General features: G+C 33.4%; 2 protein-coding genes across 2 annotated transcripts; one reads left to right on the top strand and one right to left on the bottom strand.

Moving 5' to 3' along the window:
* Positions 1-8,058: 8,058 nt before the first annotated feature.
* LOC146941545 (bZIP transcription factor 18-like) lies at positions 8,059-11,166 on the bottom strand. The gene is made up of 4 exons (XM_085755354.1): positions 10,693-11,166; positions 10,474-10,606; positions 9,631-9,715; positions 8,059-8,645 (listed from the first exon to the last, which is right to left on the bottom strand). Exons 1-4 carry the CDS (start codon positions 11,034-11,036, stop codon positions 8,269-8,271), a joined length of 939 nt encoding a protein of 312 aa, XP_085611480.1. The 5' UTR covers positions 11,037-11,166; the 3' UTR covers positions 8,059-8,268.
* Positions 11,167-12,800: 1,634 nt separating this feature from the next.
* Positions 12,801-13,883, top strand: LOC146941544 (uncharacterized). Its single transcript, XM_085749963.1, has one exon. It carries the CDS (start codon positions 12,801-12,803, stop codon positions 13,881-13,883), a length of 1,083 nt encoding a protein of 360 aa, XP_085606089.1.
* The last annotated feature ends 1,648 nt before the right edge of the window (positions 13,884-15,531 follow it).

Here is a 15,531-nt window from a genome sequence, read left to right as displayed (position 1 = left end):
ACACTTATTTTCGGTGCTAGTATGAGTCAAGATTTACGGCTTTACCACAAACAATAAGAGCAGAAGACAACATGAAGAGGGGAATGCCTCAAACTTGTACAAGTTTTTGATGATTAGAAAAAGTAACATGTCCAAAATTCAAAAGACCAAAAGGGAAAACAATTAAGTTCCTTGCTCAGGCATTTATACCATGTATGCAACATTCCACCTTTTCTTTAAATGAGTCAATATTTATTTATAAATGTTTAATAAAAAAGTAGAGAAGAATTCTTATTAGTGTTTGAAAAATCAAACATAAAAAATGAAATTCAAATAATCCCTGAAGGGAATGGTTGAACAACACTAGAAATATGATCCACATAAAGGGATAAGTGAATTAAATCCATATGAGTTTTGTCCAGGGGACCATACATATGAAAGTTGTGTCCACACCACAAGGCCTGTCTCCTAGACCCACTTGAGCAGAAAGCAAATGAAACCTCATAATATGGATTGAACTTGAACCATTAACAAAGACTATGAGGGGTCACATTCTTGCGGTAGTTACATGCAATGGTCATATGTAGAACACAAATTAAGTATTTCAAAGAAGTAGTTTTCTGCATAGCTCAAACTGAATGTATTGAAACATGTTCCAAACCCTACCATGTGGATTTAAATGAGGTGCTGGGGGGCTGTAACCTTGTAGGTCATCCATAACTGTTTGCAAGGGTGACCAATGGTTACAATTTATATGTTTGGTACCCCATATGTCATTTGAAATTAATTCTCAACATGTCTGGTTTCAATGTTGTCATCTTAACATTGCAAACCTTTATCTTGTAATCACATTTATTTATTTTTGAAATATAACCTGATGCATGAGGTATAAAGTTATCATATGATAGTATTGTACATCCCATTTTAATTTAATTATTTTGAAAGTCCCTAAACTATTTGGATTTTTTAAAATATATCCTTCAAAATGTCAATAGTTTGTAATCAAGTCAATTCATCTTATGTTGGTGTCTCTCTCTTTATCTAATGCTTGTTTGAGTGGGGAGGGAGAGTAGTCAAGAATTCTCATCAGTGTGAGCAGAGGTCACCATCAAAGCCAAAATCAAGGAATGCAAAAAAAAAAAAAAAAAAAGTTTCACATCTTGCTAAATTTGTTGTAGAGTCGTTACATTAACTACACACATTTCATCTTACAATACCGTATTCAGGGGTGAGAACTCCATCCAATCCATCAACCATACAATTAAATAGTTAATAGATTGAATCCAATCCATCCATTTGATAATGAGGATGGATCACAATTTTTTAAAAATCTAGTGAAACATTTTTTTTAATAAAATCCAATGGATCTTTTTTATATAAAAATAAAAATGATTGGATTGAAAAGTAAAGATATTAAGTAAAAGTATAGGGTTGTTGTTATGGTTGTCTGCGGCCGAGCTTAGTCAGCTGGTGCAATGGTTTGCGATGGAACTCCCCGCTCAACATGGTGGTTTGTGCAATGTTGAGATGGCTAGTACAATGGTCAATGGCAGAGCTCCAACGGTCGTGTGGTGATATGTAATGCATGTTGCTCACCATTGTCTTGCTTTAATTTTAATAATTATAATAATTTATTATATTTGATTTATTATTATTTTTAAATATGAAAATTAAATAATTTTAATGTATGGATTGAAAGTGATATTAGTCAAAGGGGATCCGTCCATAAAAAATTGTTTGTGGATTAAATTTTATTTAATGAATGATAGATGAATTGAAAATGCTATTAGTCAAAGGGGCTCATAGGGTGTGCAGCTGTTAACAAATTGAAGCATACATATAGAAAATGTAGTGGCATTTTTATTTTATTTTGTTTATGACTTTGGTTTCGTGCTGGCACATCTTGTGCAATGTGCTGCTGCACCTTGTTTATGTTTTATTTAATAAATAAAAAAATTGAAAGGAATTATTACTCTTCTCCTCCCTCTCCAACAAGTGAGCCCTAGTTTTCTCTTTCTCTCCATGTTTTCTCTTCAAGTTTCTTCATTGAGGGGTGGTTTTGGGTCAATTCACCCCCTCTTCATCTTTTCCTCTCTATTTCAATTTAAATAAGTGATTTTCACATAGATCTAGGTTTTTTCTTTGTGATTTCATCATCTAAGTGTGGTGGTTTGTTGTTCGTCGTCTTGTGCGGCGCTGTTTGATTTTCCGTCTTCTTGCGGTGTTCATTTGATTCATCTTGAAAGATCGATTATTCAATCAAAGATTTGGGCGTCAACGTTGCAGATCTGGAGTCCATGGATATTCCGGTCACTTTAATTTTATCATATATTTTTGTAGGCATTATGTCGTTATATGCTATTAACTTGGATGCTGTGAGTTTGTTCGCAGATTCATCCTTTACGTTTTTAGCGGTGTTGAATGATGTAATCTCTCGATTTGAATGAATGAATATCATTTTATTTTTGTCAAAAAAAAAAAAAAAATTGAAAGGAAAAAAAAAGAAGGTTGAAACATTGAAGATGCTTTCAATTTCAAATGTCTTTTAAAATTCAACCTACGTATCGCATGTAGTTGGATCATGGAAGTTGTTAAAGGATTAGGTAGAGGTTGTTATGATATGAAGCTGAAAATAGGTGTTGAGTATCAGAGTGGAAACAATTTTCATCACCCGCTACCGAATGAATTATGTAAATTTCCTGATTGGGATGCTAGTGATTACTGATTATATTAGTGAACATAGCCTAATTTTTACCGTGGACAATGACAGTCTAGGACGACGGTAATTAACCATGTGAAAATGTTAAAATCAAGTGATATCGGCCAAACTTTGCATTGCTATTCTTCGATAAATTACACTCACCTCCCTCCCTTAGCTCTGTTTGGATAACCTGATACTAACAGAACGGAACGGAGTGGAGCGGAATAAAATAGAACCGAGCGGAACAAAGACTCTATTAGGTTGTTTGGATATTTTACAACATAATGAAACTAATTTCATACTCCAATGTTTAGAAAATTGACATAATAGAATGAGTTATAATTTTTTTATTTCATTTTTACCTTTCACTTAAAAAGCATCACTATGTTGAATTATCAAGTCAATTTGATTAATATGTGATTATTTTAACATCGTTTCTAAGTGGAACCAGAATATTTGTCAAAAAAAAAAAATTTGCGCCATAATAAATCCGTTCCCCTGCGGATCATGGCCTTTCCACTCGGTCCCCGATGGCCTGCGGGGGATTCGGTATAGCAGCTTACGTTTTTTTGCGCTGCGCGTTCCCGCTGGACTGGACACGTGTTAGCTGTAGGAAGTATGGTTCCGAAAGTGACTTCGGTTCGCCAGTTCAGGCTCAACTCCTCGCTTTCAACCAAAGTAGCTTTCAATTTGAAAGCTATGTGCAAAATCAAGGTAAGAACAAAACATTTTTAAATTTTGGTTGCTGCATAATTTGTAACTACTTTATTTCATTTGGCTGCTTAAACAAAAAAAAACAATATAGAAGAACTATATAGGATACACGTAAAATTCTTCTATTTCTAGCTTATAAAGGTTACATTAGTTGCGAATTACGGTTCATCGTATCTTTTAAATATAACTCAATACCGATATTCTTTTAGATATAATTCAAAACCGATTTCAAAGAGTTTATAAATAAGAAAGCTATGTGCATTTCCATTTGAAACTGCTGTAGTAAAACCTGTTGTTTTTGGATTTCCAAACTGTTGAATTTGGATTTCCAAATTCTATTATCTACCGAAGTTGTTACTAGGTTGAGTCACGACCAGGTCGCTCTCGTTAAGACGTTTCGTGTCATTGTCCAAAATTGTGCAAAGCAGACTATCAATCACGCCGCCTCCAGGATAAAACAAGCCCAGCTACAACTGTTTGATTAACTACTGCACTGTAGAAAACCGTTCGAGAATTACACCTCCAATATGGTACCAAGACCATTCTTTTAATACTGAAACCACTTTAATATGATATTGTTACCACTCTGTTATGGTGCTGAGACCACTCATCCAAAACATCAATATGGCACTACGACCACTCAAATATGGTGATACCACCATTTCTCCTCAAATAGAAAAAATATTGTTATAATATTTATATACAGTTAAGATCATTCTTGATTCCGACGGGACATTGTTATTCCAAATAGGACTATGATCTTAAAAGTACTCTTTATTCTGAAGGGACGTATATTACCGAAGGGACTATGTTTTTAATTTTAAGATCATTCTTAATTCCGAAGGGACATTAAACCGAAAAGGGACTATAGTCTTAAGAACACTCTTAATTCCGAAGGGACAGAAAAATGAGACGAGGAGAAGAATAGCTCGTTAACACAAGCTGGAGGGAGAAGAGAGAAAGAGTTCCCGACAACTCAATGAAACTCTTTGGTGTGTGGAATGCACTATGTGAGTTCTCTATTTATAGGGAAAATTCACAACTAATAAGTGAGAAACTTTGGGAACAAGTAATATGAGAAACTTTGGGAACAAGTAATATATTACTTTGTGATTAAGTAATTCACATATTAGATCTAGTACAAAAATATCTTAATTGAGTACCAAGATATATTATATACCAAAATATATTTCAGATCAAGTACTAAAATATATTAGATTGCGTACCCAAATATTTTAGCAAGAACAAGTAATATATTACTTTGTGATTAAGTAATTCACATATTAGATCTAGTACAAAAATATCTTAATTGAGTACCAAAATATATTATATGCCAAAATATATTTCAGATCAAGTACTAAAATATATTAGATTGCGTACCCAAATATTTTAGCAAAACTTGGGGACTAAGAAAACACTTTCTAATAATGATTAAATTAATTATTTAATTTATCATTTCCAAATAATAAAATATATATCAATATATATTTTTTCTCTGGTGCTTACTTCGTTCACATAATTATGTACCCCCATTAATTAGAGGTACACCCCCAGTATATAAACACTACTAATGTGTGTGTTCCATCCGATGTGGGACTTCCACCTTTTTCAATTCACACAACACTAATTCTACCCAACATGTGAATTTGTGTTTATTCTTTTAACTCAATTTCCACACATGTTCCAACAAAACCAACCCTATCAATTCACGTGATACCATAACTGGAAAAAAGAAGAAAGAGATTTATAAACAAGAAACAGTGAAGAGAAAAAAGAAAAAGGGATTGAGGAGGGGCTAATGAATAGAAAAAGCAGGGATAAAAATGTAAAATGTAATTTGATTATTAATGTGTTTCATTCCATCGAAAACATTCTAATTTGGGGGAATGAGAAATTGGATGGAATGAGTTCCATCAAACTCTGTTTCATTCCTTTTTTTTGCAAAACCAAACAATAAAATTGATGAAATTGTGTCTTTCCCCTTTGTTCTTTCGAAAGAAACACAACATTATAAGACTCTTCAAATTTTAGACTGCATGATTCTTTGAATGCGATTTAATGACATGTATAGCTTTGCAATGTTTAATTTAATTATTAGTTCATTCGTTGAAATATCATGTGACCCATCAAATGAAACGCGCTGTGGAGTTGAGCGTATGGGTCAGTTTGGTAAGCCCATAAAAGAGCTTTTAGCTTATAAGTTCGTTTGATAAAAAAAAAAGTCCTGTTTGGTAACACTTTTTACCATGAGCTTATAGCTTATTTCACGAGCTTATAAGCTAAGCTACTTCAAGTAGCGTTTGAGCTTATAGCTTCTCATGTTTTATTCCATTTTTACCCTTACCACTTTAACTAAAACCCATGTTTACCCTTAATAATTAATTTATTATAATTTAAAACAAAACAAAAACGATGCTACATCTGCATGTACACACGATTGCTAAATCTCTACCGCGAAACCATTGTTCAGTATAAGACACATACAATTTTTTTTCCTATTGTTGTTGTCCTTTTAATTGTGCAATATAATTTTTATTTTCAATTGTGCTACTGCTGGGTATGTATGTATACGTATGTTTTTTTTTGTTTCATCCTTCGTTCTTTTTAACAAAATTTTTTAATCTTATGAATTGATTATTTTTTATTTTATTCTTAAAATAAATTTGTAAACTTTAGTTTTTTTATTAATGTATAATAACTAGAAACTGAATCGAAATAAATTGAAAATAAATTTTTACCGAAAAACAATAATTTAATAATATTTAAACATTTATTAAATTTAAAATATTTAAATTATCAAATATCTTAAATATTAATTTATAGTGGTATAAATTTTAGATGAATTAATAATGTCCTTTTATGTAATTTTACATTTATCAGCTAGTTCAACCGCTAATTTTACCAAACACTCTAATCAGCTTATCAGCTATCAGCTAAAAGCTATCAGCTAGCTTATCAGCTAAAAGCTATCAGCTAGCTTATCAGCTATCCGCTATTTTTACCAAACAGAGCCATAATCTGCATGAGCTAGTGACAATTATATTCATTCCTAATCTCTATAATAGCAAGTGTTCCAATTTCTATTGTTTCTTTCCTTCTATACATGTTTCTATTCTTAATGCAGCATACATATCTCATATAAAACAGGCTGTTGCTGTTGAAGTTAAATTAGGATAAACATGGAAATAATCCACTTCATGTCTCTCTTAGAAATACATTAGAGCTTCGTAATTAGAGGCCAGTTTTAGATTTTTTTTTTCCAACAAAATTTAGAACATCAAATATTTCTTTAACAGCTAATTTGATCTATTAACCCGAAATAATATCTAAGCCTTATTTCCTTAATTATTTGGCAGGCACTGACCAAGCCTCCAAGAGGATGCCACTCTAGGCTCAATATTATCTTCATTTTTTCAGTACCAAGTTCAATATTCTCTTTCTTATTAGCTATCTTCATCAAATATTCTCTTTCTTATTTGATAAAATTTACGTGAAATCAACTGGATCATGAAGACATCGCGTCTTATTTGGTAATAAATAATGTTTTAAAAAAATAACAATTGAAAGAGTGCATTTTCGCTTACTTGCTAATCACTTTCGATGGTTATACAATTTCTTTTTCCCTTTGACTTACAAAGGTTGAAGCATTACTTAAGAATAACAACTGCTAATGTAAGTGCCTCTTTGGATTGACTTCTTTTAAAGCTTATGCAAATAAATGAGCTTTTTATGTATTATTTATAAACTTGTCAAGTAGTTTATAAACTTGTCAAGGTAGTCTCGTTAGTGAAAACTTATGAATTAAGATAAATGTTTATTTATTTGCATGAGCTAAAAAAAAACCAATCTAAACAGACCCTAAATCTAACGCTTTTGGCTTTTCCTCGTTCAGCTGATGTGCTTTGGGCTTTGAATAAAATCTAACGCTATACACTGCAACTCTTTCCTGCAACCTTATTTACTAATGTAACACAGAAATTCAGAGAAGATGAAAATTGAAGTGACGAGACGAAGAATGGGAATACACAAGTGCTTGCCATTTATTTCCCAGCTAATACACGAGAAGTAAGGTACACACTCGTTCAAATGGCTTCTTCATAAAAATTGACATAGTTTAAACAGTAACGCACGTCTACCTTTTGTGAATTTGGATCCTCTCAAGTATTTGAGAGCTCCATTTGGAGATAGATAGAGAGAAAAACACAAATGATTGATTGAATAGTTTAATCACAAAATTAACTACTCTCTCAAAATGGACCTTTTGTATGCACAAAAACTAAACTCCATGGCATACCATGTCCACATGTATGAACAACAGTCAACAGCAACTGAAATTTATGATAAAAGGTTCTTTAGTGCAACAAGGTAGAAGTGAGAACCGACACAAAGACTTGTTAGTCATGCTCGGTGCAGAAATGAGAACACAAATTGAGAAATGTTATTGAATAGAAGGTGCCATTAAGTACAGAACAATTGAAGAAAAGCAAGAAAAGCTCTTAAGAAAAAGCTTATCATATTAATAAAACAACGTTGTGCATAAATGACCATAATGGATCATGTACCTTGAAAATTTTCAATCACATTTCAATCTCCATGAATTAATTTCAAGTCTAACAGGAAATTAGAGAAAATAAAGACCACCTTGAAGACATTTGTTTCAATTCTTTTTGGGGAAAGTCAATTTTTTTAAAAAAAATCTAAAAAAACCGGTTAAATTTAGTACTTTTTTTCAAGATAAGCTAATAATCCACATACACCCTCAATCAAATAAATAATTGAATAGAAAAACAAAAAATCAATACCTCTGGGTCTCACTCGTGTCAATCTATGAACAACCCAATAAACAGGGTAGTGACATGTTAGTAAAATTTGCATCAAAAGGCGTTGTTGGTTTTATTAACAGAAACGGAGGGACCATCAGGCATCAGAACATGAGAAACCCTGTTGCCAATGTCCAGCCCCTGAAATTGGCCGATAGAATCACTTGACAACATTTCCGACAAATCATACGAAGTGGGTAGATCAAACTGAGGCTGGTGGGGACTGGATCCATTAGATGAGAGGGAATGAAAATGTTGCATTTGCATGGCCCTAAGATCGTTTGGACCATGTTGTGGTTGGTGCATGAAGGATGAAGCTTGAGAATATGAAAATTGATGCATTCCCAAACCATAGGTATCAGCATGGGTTGGTACCTCTCCAGTAGCAAGCTTGAGCCTATCAACTTCGTTCTTCAATGCTTCATTTAGAGCTGTAAATTTTATAATAATTATTATTTTTAAAACTGGAAGTTTGAGTAATGTAAATGAATTGTATGTCACATATAAGCTGAAATTTTAACAAAACAGAAACACTACTTTTAGGTTATTGATCATGTACAACGATTTGAAAACTGGACTAGTCATTGAAGTAGTGAAGGTTTTGATTCATGGTTCATTGGTTTAAACTTAGTTGAAGTAGTGATAGATGAACATGGTTTTCAACATTAAATAATATATTAAGTGATAAATTGAGCTAAATTAATAAGATGTCAAGTAAAATAAAAACCGAAAGGCTTCAATCACTGTAGTATCTTTTCTACAGTTTCGATTGTTTAAACCCACACTTTCCAAATGAATGAAGTCTAGACCAAGTGTTAATATACCATCCAATTACTAAGAATGTAAGCTATAATGAATGCTATCTTGTAATGATGCAACGACTTGAGCTGACATGGCATGGCACAAAAAAATTACATGTCAAACGAGGCTGTTGTCGTCAGACGTCAATGCCAGCTCATTTAGTTTGTAATTGGATACAGCATTTATCCTTTAAATGGACTACCATGTCATCTGAGACAGTTGACATGTCACAAACCATAATCCACGTAGGCTCAAATATTAATAAATAGACAAAACATTAATGTTTGGACTGAGTTCATTGAATTGAAAAGTATGAGGAAAAGAAACCGATACTACAAGATAACTTATATGCTCTAACATAATATAAACAAATGAAAGATATCTTCGCATATTCTAACAGAAACTATAGGAAATAAAGTCACCCATCTACCAAATTTAAGAGACTAAAATTACAACCAAGTCAAATTTAAATTACCGATGCTTACATTAATTCAGGGTTAAACTAAGTTAATGGCCTTTCATATTATACTGATGGAAAACAACAACAACAAAAACCAGCAAAACAAGAAGAAACAAGGAAATAAAGTGTAGCATATTAGCATGGCTAAGACGTACCATCACATAGCTTAGCTTGTTGCTCCATGGTTTGTAACCGAAGCTTCAACTCGGTATTTTCACTTGACAGACCAGTTGTATCTCTCTGAAAAAGATGTTGTTTTTGAATGAATAAGTTTCACAGAACATAAAATGAAATCCCACCACTAATATAAGGAATTTAACAAACTGGAAACCAAGTTCAATTAAAGGAAACAAAGGCATGTCCATTTTGAAAAATGAACTGCCACAAGAGTGAAAAGCAAACCAATAGCCCAATGGAAAAAAAAAATAACCAAAGGATAGGGCAACTGTTCTGGATTGGACTTAGAGACTCCCTTTTTTTTTTTTGAAGGCCCACTCCACCTGTGAATATGGAGTCCAATTCGACGTTCCCACACACAGATTCCCTTGAACAGAATCTTCATATGACCATAACGTCCCAACCCTCATTAATGGCCACAACAACTACGTGGAAGAAATCCGTTTGAGGTTGCCTTCCATAACGGTTTACCATAACCCCTCCTGGGATTCCTTCGACATATGCACCATACGCATTACACAAACGGTACACAATTTCTAACCTAAATAATTCTCACTCTTATTGCTCTCTCCCTAACTTAAGCGTCAGAGTGCTTGCAAATACCACCCCTAATCTCATCGCTACAGACGCTTCTCTCCAATTCAACCTACCTCTCTGATCGGATTTATCACTTACTATTCTTGACATTAACTACACAGCCCATTTAAGCTTCACAACAAGTATATAATCATGTTGAAATTCATTATTATCTCTCATATTTGTATATTTAAACTATACATAATAATATTTTTGATTCAACTTAGGCAATGATGAGTAATAACCTGGAAAAGATTTAATTGAGCAGAAAGAGTAGTTGCTTCAGTTTGAAGAGTATGAATTTTCCTTTCAAGCTCAACCACATAACAAGCTTTCCTCTCTTTCGACCTCGCCGCAGATTGACGATTCGCCAGAATCCTGAATCAAATCAAATCCACGATCTATAAAAACAAGTTCAATTCAATAAACAAAAAAGAAAATGAAAATTGCATTAAAAGAAAGACCTCTTGGCGCGTTTAGGATCAACGGTCCACAATTGAGCAAGTTTATCAGGAGACATAGCTTTCTTAGATTCGATTCCTTCAGACAACAAGGAAGAAGATGTATCGGCGGAATTGCTACGGCGGTGACCGGCATTAGCGGCGGTAGGAGAATTGAGTTTGGATCCGGAATTATCGGAATCGATGTAAGAGGAAAGGAGATCGTCGTGTTGTTGCGGTGGTGGTGGATCTTGGAACTGGAGCGGAGAAGCGTCGAAGTCGAAGGGATCCATTTCGAGGTCGAAATCGTCGGGGATTCGGAAATGTACCTCCGATTGAGATCGACGGTGGAACGGGAACGACGACATCGTTGCGGTTACCGATCCGGTTTGAATCCCGTCTTCTTCTTTTTTTTTTCTCTCCGCTCTCCCTCTCTCTCTCTCTCACACACTCGCGCGGTTGTTTTCTCCTTTCAATGATAAAAAGAAGGTTAAGTTCAAAAAGGAAATCTCTACGGTGTTGTCACAAGATTATTAATGAAAACTCCGCCATCATAATAATAACACTATTATTACTACCTTTTTGTTATAAATATATTATAGTGGATGTCCACCCACTATACTTACCATGCTCTTCTATTTTCCCTATAAATAGGGTATTTTGTAATAGAAACAGACACAAGAGAAAATACAACTTCTCTCACTTTTCTTTCTTTCTCTTCATTAATCTATATTTTTATAACACGTTATCAGCACGATTGTTTCTAATCGGGAGTTTTCACTACTGCTACGTATGTTACCTATATTCATCACTTTAATATCACTACTTAATATTGCTATGTATATCATTTATCTTTATCATCTTAATATTATTATTATCTGCCCCGGTTATAGAAAACTGGCAATTCGTCAAGTGATTTATAACTAGAGTGGCTATTATTGTTATTATTACTTTACTTCTTATTATAGAAAACTGGCAACTCGTCAAGTGATCTATAATAAGTATGGATATTATTATTTAAAGTGGTGGTCTAAAACCCCATATATACTATATTATCACGAAAGATAATTTCGAGTAGTGATACTAACTTTTATATTTAATGGAGGTCTAAAACCCCATATATACTATATTATCACGAAAGATAATTTCGAGTAGTGATACTAACTTTTATATTTAATGGAGGTCTAAAACCCCATATATACTATATTATCACGAAAGATAATTTCGAGTAGTGATACTAACCAAAGTTATGCGATCCTTTCATACCAAAGTCATGTCCTTAATGTGTGAAAACTATATTTTATGTCATGTTTTCAAACTGCTCCACCGCAAGCTATGTGTGTTCTCTGCAACAATCTATACATAGCTGAACTATTTCAAAGGAAAAACTAAGCCATGCATTTAATGCACTATAGAAAACTTGACAATTGTTTGTTGCAATTTTCTTTTTGACTGGAGCATGCACCATGTGATGTTGCAATTTTCCTTATTGAAAAACTCATGTGTTACTTCTTTTCTTTTGTCCGCGTGAAGTTTTTTTTTTAGCATTTGACTGGACTAAAAAAATGGTATTGCAGACCATTTGAAAAATCATGTCCTAACTTAGATGATATTTAACGCTTAAAATATTTTTCTCATTATTCAACGGTTATGAACAGTGATTTCAACAGTCATGAACAGTAATTTCAACGATCATGAACGGTGATTTAACGGCTATGAACAGTGAATTTAACGGTAACAATAACGGTCATTTTTTATAAAATTCACTCTATAAATACCTCACCTTCATTCATATTTTTTACATCTCAAAATATTTACCCATACTTACAAAATGGCTAAAATCCTTTTTCTATGCATCACTCTATTTGTGGTTATTGTGTTCTTCTTCTTTTTCACTCATATTGAAGAATTAGGAGAAGATTTTGTACTATTAGCTATAATTTTCGTTTTACCATTATTAGTCTTTGCTTGTATTATTACTTTTTATTTTCGTGGAGGATTAGATTAAAATATTATATTATCATGTTTTGTAATCATTGCTATTAAATAAAATGGTATTTTTTTCGTCATAATATATATATATGTGTGTATATTTAATGATGATTATGCTCTTCTGTATTATAGATTGAATCATGTCGAACCTTGCAAAACTTGATTTTGAGGCTCTTAATATTTCTGGAAATAATTATCTGGCTTGGGCTCTAGATGCCAAAATTCATTTAAATGCCGAAGGGCATGGAGATACAATTAAAGAAGGAAACAAAACAACTGAACAACAAAAGGCTAAGGCCATGATATTCCTTCGTCACCACCTTCATAAGGATCTAAAAAATGAATACCTTACCATAGAAGATCCAAAAGATCTTTGGGACAATTTAAAAGAAAGGTTTGACCATCAGAAAACTGTCATCTTTCCTAATGCTCGTAATGAATGGTTATATTTGCGTTTACAGGACTTTAAGTCTGTAATCGAATATAACTCGGCTGTATTTAAGATTACTTCTCTATTAACACTGTGTGGAGAAAAGGTGACTGATGCGCAGATGTTAGAAAAAACATTCTCCACTTTTCATGCATCTAATGTAATCCTGCAGCAACAATACCGTGAAAAGGGTTTTAAAAGGTATTGTGACTTAATATCATGCCTGCTTGTGGCAGAACAAAATAACGAGCTTTTGATGAAAAATCACTCGGCTCGTCCCACTGGTAGTGCTCCATTCCCAGAAGTGAATGTAGCAACACATGATCACTATGGACAAAATCGTGGTCGTGGCCGTGGTCATGGTCGTGGACGTGGACGTGGACGTGGTCGTGGTTATGGAAGGGGACGTGGTTTTGGTTTTAATCGTAATCACAATGGAGATTACAAGAACACATACTCTCACCAAAACAAAAACACATTTTCTCACCAGAAGATGAAAAATGTTGTAAAGAATGATATTGGTCAAAGCAGCAAAAGTAATGAGAGTATTTGCTATCGTTGTGGAGGAAAAGGTCATTGGAGTCGTACCTGTCGTACGCCAAAACATCTTGTTGATCTTTACCAACAATCACTTCAAAATAAGGATAAAAGGGCTGAAACGCACTTTGCATGCGAAAATGATGAAGATGATTATGGTAATATGGAAAGTACCCACTTAGATGCTGCTGATTTCTTTGTTGATCCTGATGAAAAGATTGACCATCTCATTAGAGATGAAAATATCCAGGAATAGAACCCCACCTATAAAATGTTTAAGAGTACCTTTTATTTTCTTATAATAAAAGTGTTGTATGATATGTTTTTATCTAATGATAATAAAAGTTTTACAGTCTTATGCTGTATCTATTTGTTTTATGTTATGTTTTATCTGATAATAATAAATGTTTTTATAGTAATTCTTATATTCATACTTATCTCTTATTTGTTCATTTTTAGATAGAATGAGTATTAACATTAACCCCAATAATGGAGATATGTGTCTCGCTGATAGTGGAACAACTCATACAATTTTCAAGGATAAAAAATATTTCTCTTCTTTTCTAAAGCAACAAACCGGTGTTAGTACCATATCTGGGAGTTCAAAAATAATTGAAGGCACCGGAAGAGCTAATGTAATATTGTGTGGAGGAACAAATTTAAACATTGAGAATGCATTATATTCTCCCAAGTCTCATAGGAATTTATTAAGTTTCAAGGATATTCGTCTAAATGGATATCATATTGAAACAAGAAATGAAGGAAATATTGAATATCTTTATATAACGAGACATCATTTGGATAAAATAAGTGTAGTGGAAAAGTTACCTTCCTTTTCCTCTGGTTTGTACTACACTTATATAAGTGCAATTGAAGCACATGTGATTGTAAACCAGAAGATTACAAATCATAATAAATTTGTTGCTTGGCATGACCGGTTGGGACATCCCGGGTATATAATGATGCGAAAAATAATTGATAATTCTTGTGGTCATCAATTGAAGAACCAGGAGATTCTTCAATCTAATAAATTCTCATGTACCTCTTGTTCACAAGGGAAATTGATAATCAGGCCATCACCAACAAAAGTTGGAAGTGAATCTCTAAATTTTTTAGAGCGAATACATGGTGATATTTGTGGGCCAATACACCCACCATGTGGACCATTTAGATACTTTATGGTTTTAATTGATGCATCAACTAGATGGTCACATGTTTGTTTATTATCAACTCGCAACCAGGCGTTTGCGAGATTGCTAGCTCAACTAATTCGAATAAGAGCTCATTTCCCTGATTATCCTGTCAAGAAAATACGACTTGATAATGCCGCTGAGTTCTCATCTCAATCATTTAATGAATATTGTATGTCCATTGGAATTGACATTGAACATCCTGTAGCACATGTTCATACACAAAATGGACTTGCGGAATCATTTATCAAGCGTATACAGTTAATTGCAAGACCACTTCTCAAGAGATGCAAATTACCCATTTCCACTTGGGGACATGCAATTTTGCATGCTGCATCATTGATTCGCATCAGGCCAACAAGTTATCATAACTCCTCCCCTTTAGAAATGGTTCTTGGTCGAGAACCTAATATTTCCCATCTAAGAATTTTTGGATGTGCGGTGTATGTTCCAATTCCTTCACCACAACGCACTAAGATGGGTCCTCAACGAAGGTTGGGAATATATGTTGGATATGAATCTTCATCCATTATAAAGTATCTCGAACCAACAACATGAGATTTATTTACAGCTCGATTTGCTGATTGTCATTTTGATGAATCAAACTTTCCAATATTAGGGGGAGAGAAAATGCAACTGAAAAAGGAGATCAGTTGGAATGAATCTTCATTATCTCATTTTGATCCTCGAACTAAACAATGTGAATTGGAAGTT

The sequence above is a fragment of the Medicago sativa genome, chromosome 3 (genome assembly GCF_051527215.1).
Source record: "Medicago sativa cultivar Bolivia chromosome 3, Bolivia_mono, whole genome shotgun sequence".
Classification (NCBI taxonomy): domain Eukaryota; kingdom Viridiplantae; phylum Streptophyta; class Magnoliopsida; order Fabales; family Fabaceae; genus Medicago; species Medicago sativa.
The sequence above is the reverse complement of the archived record's forward strand: the minus strand, read 5'-3'. Positions and strand labels throughout refer to the sequence as shown.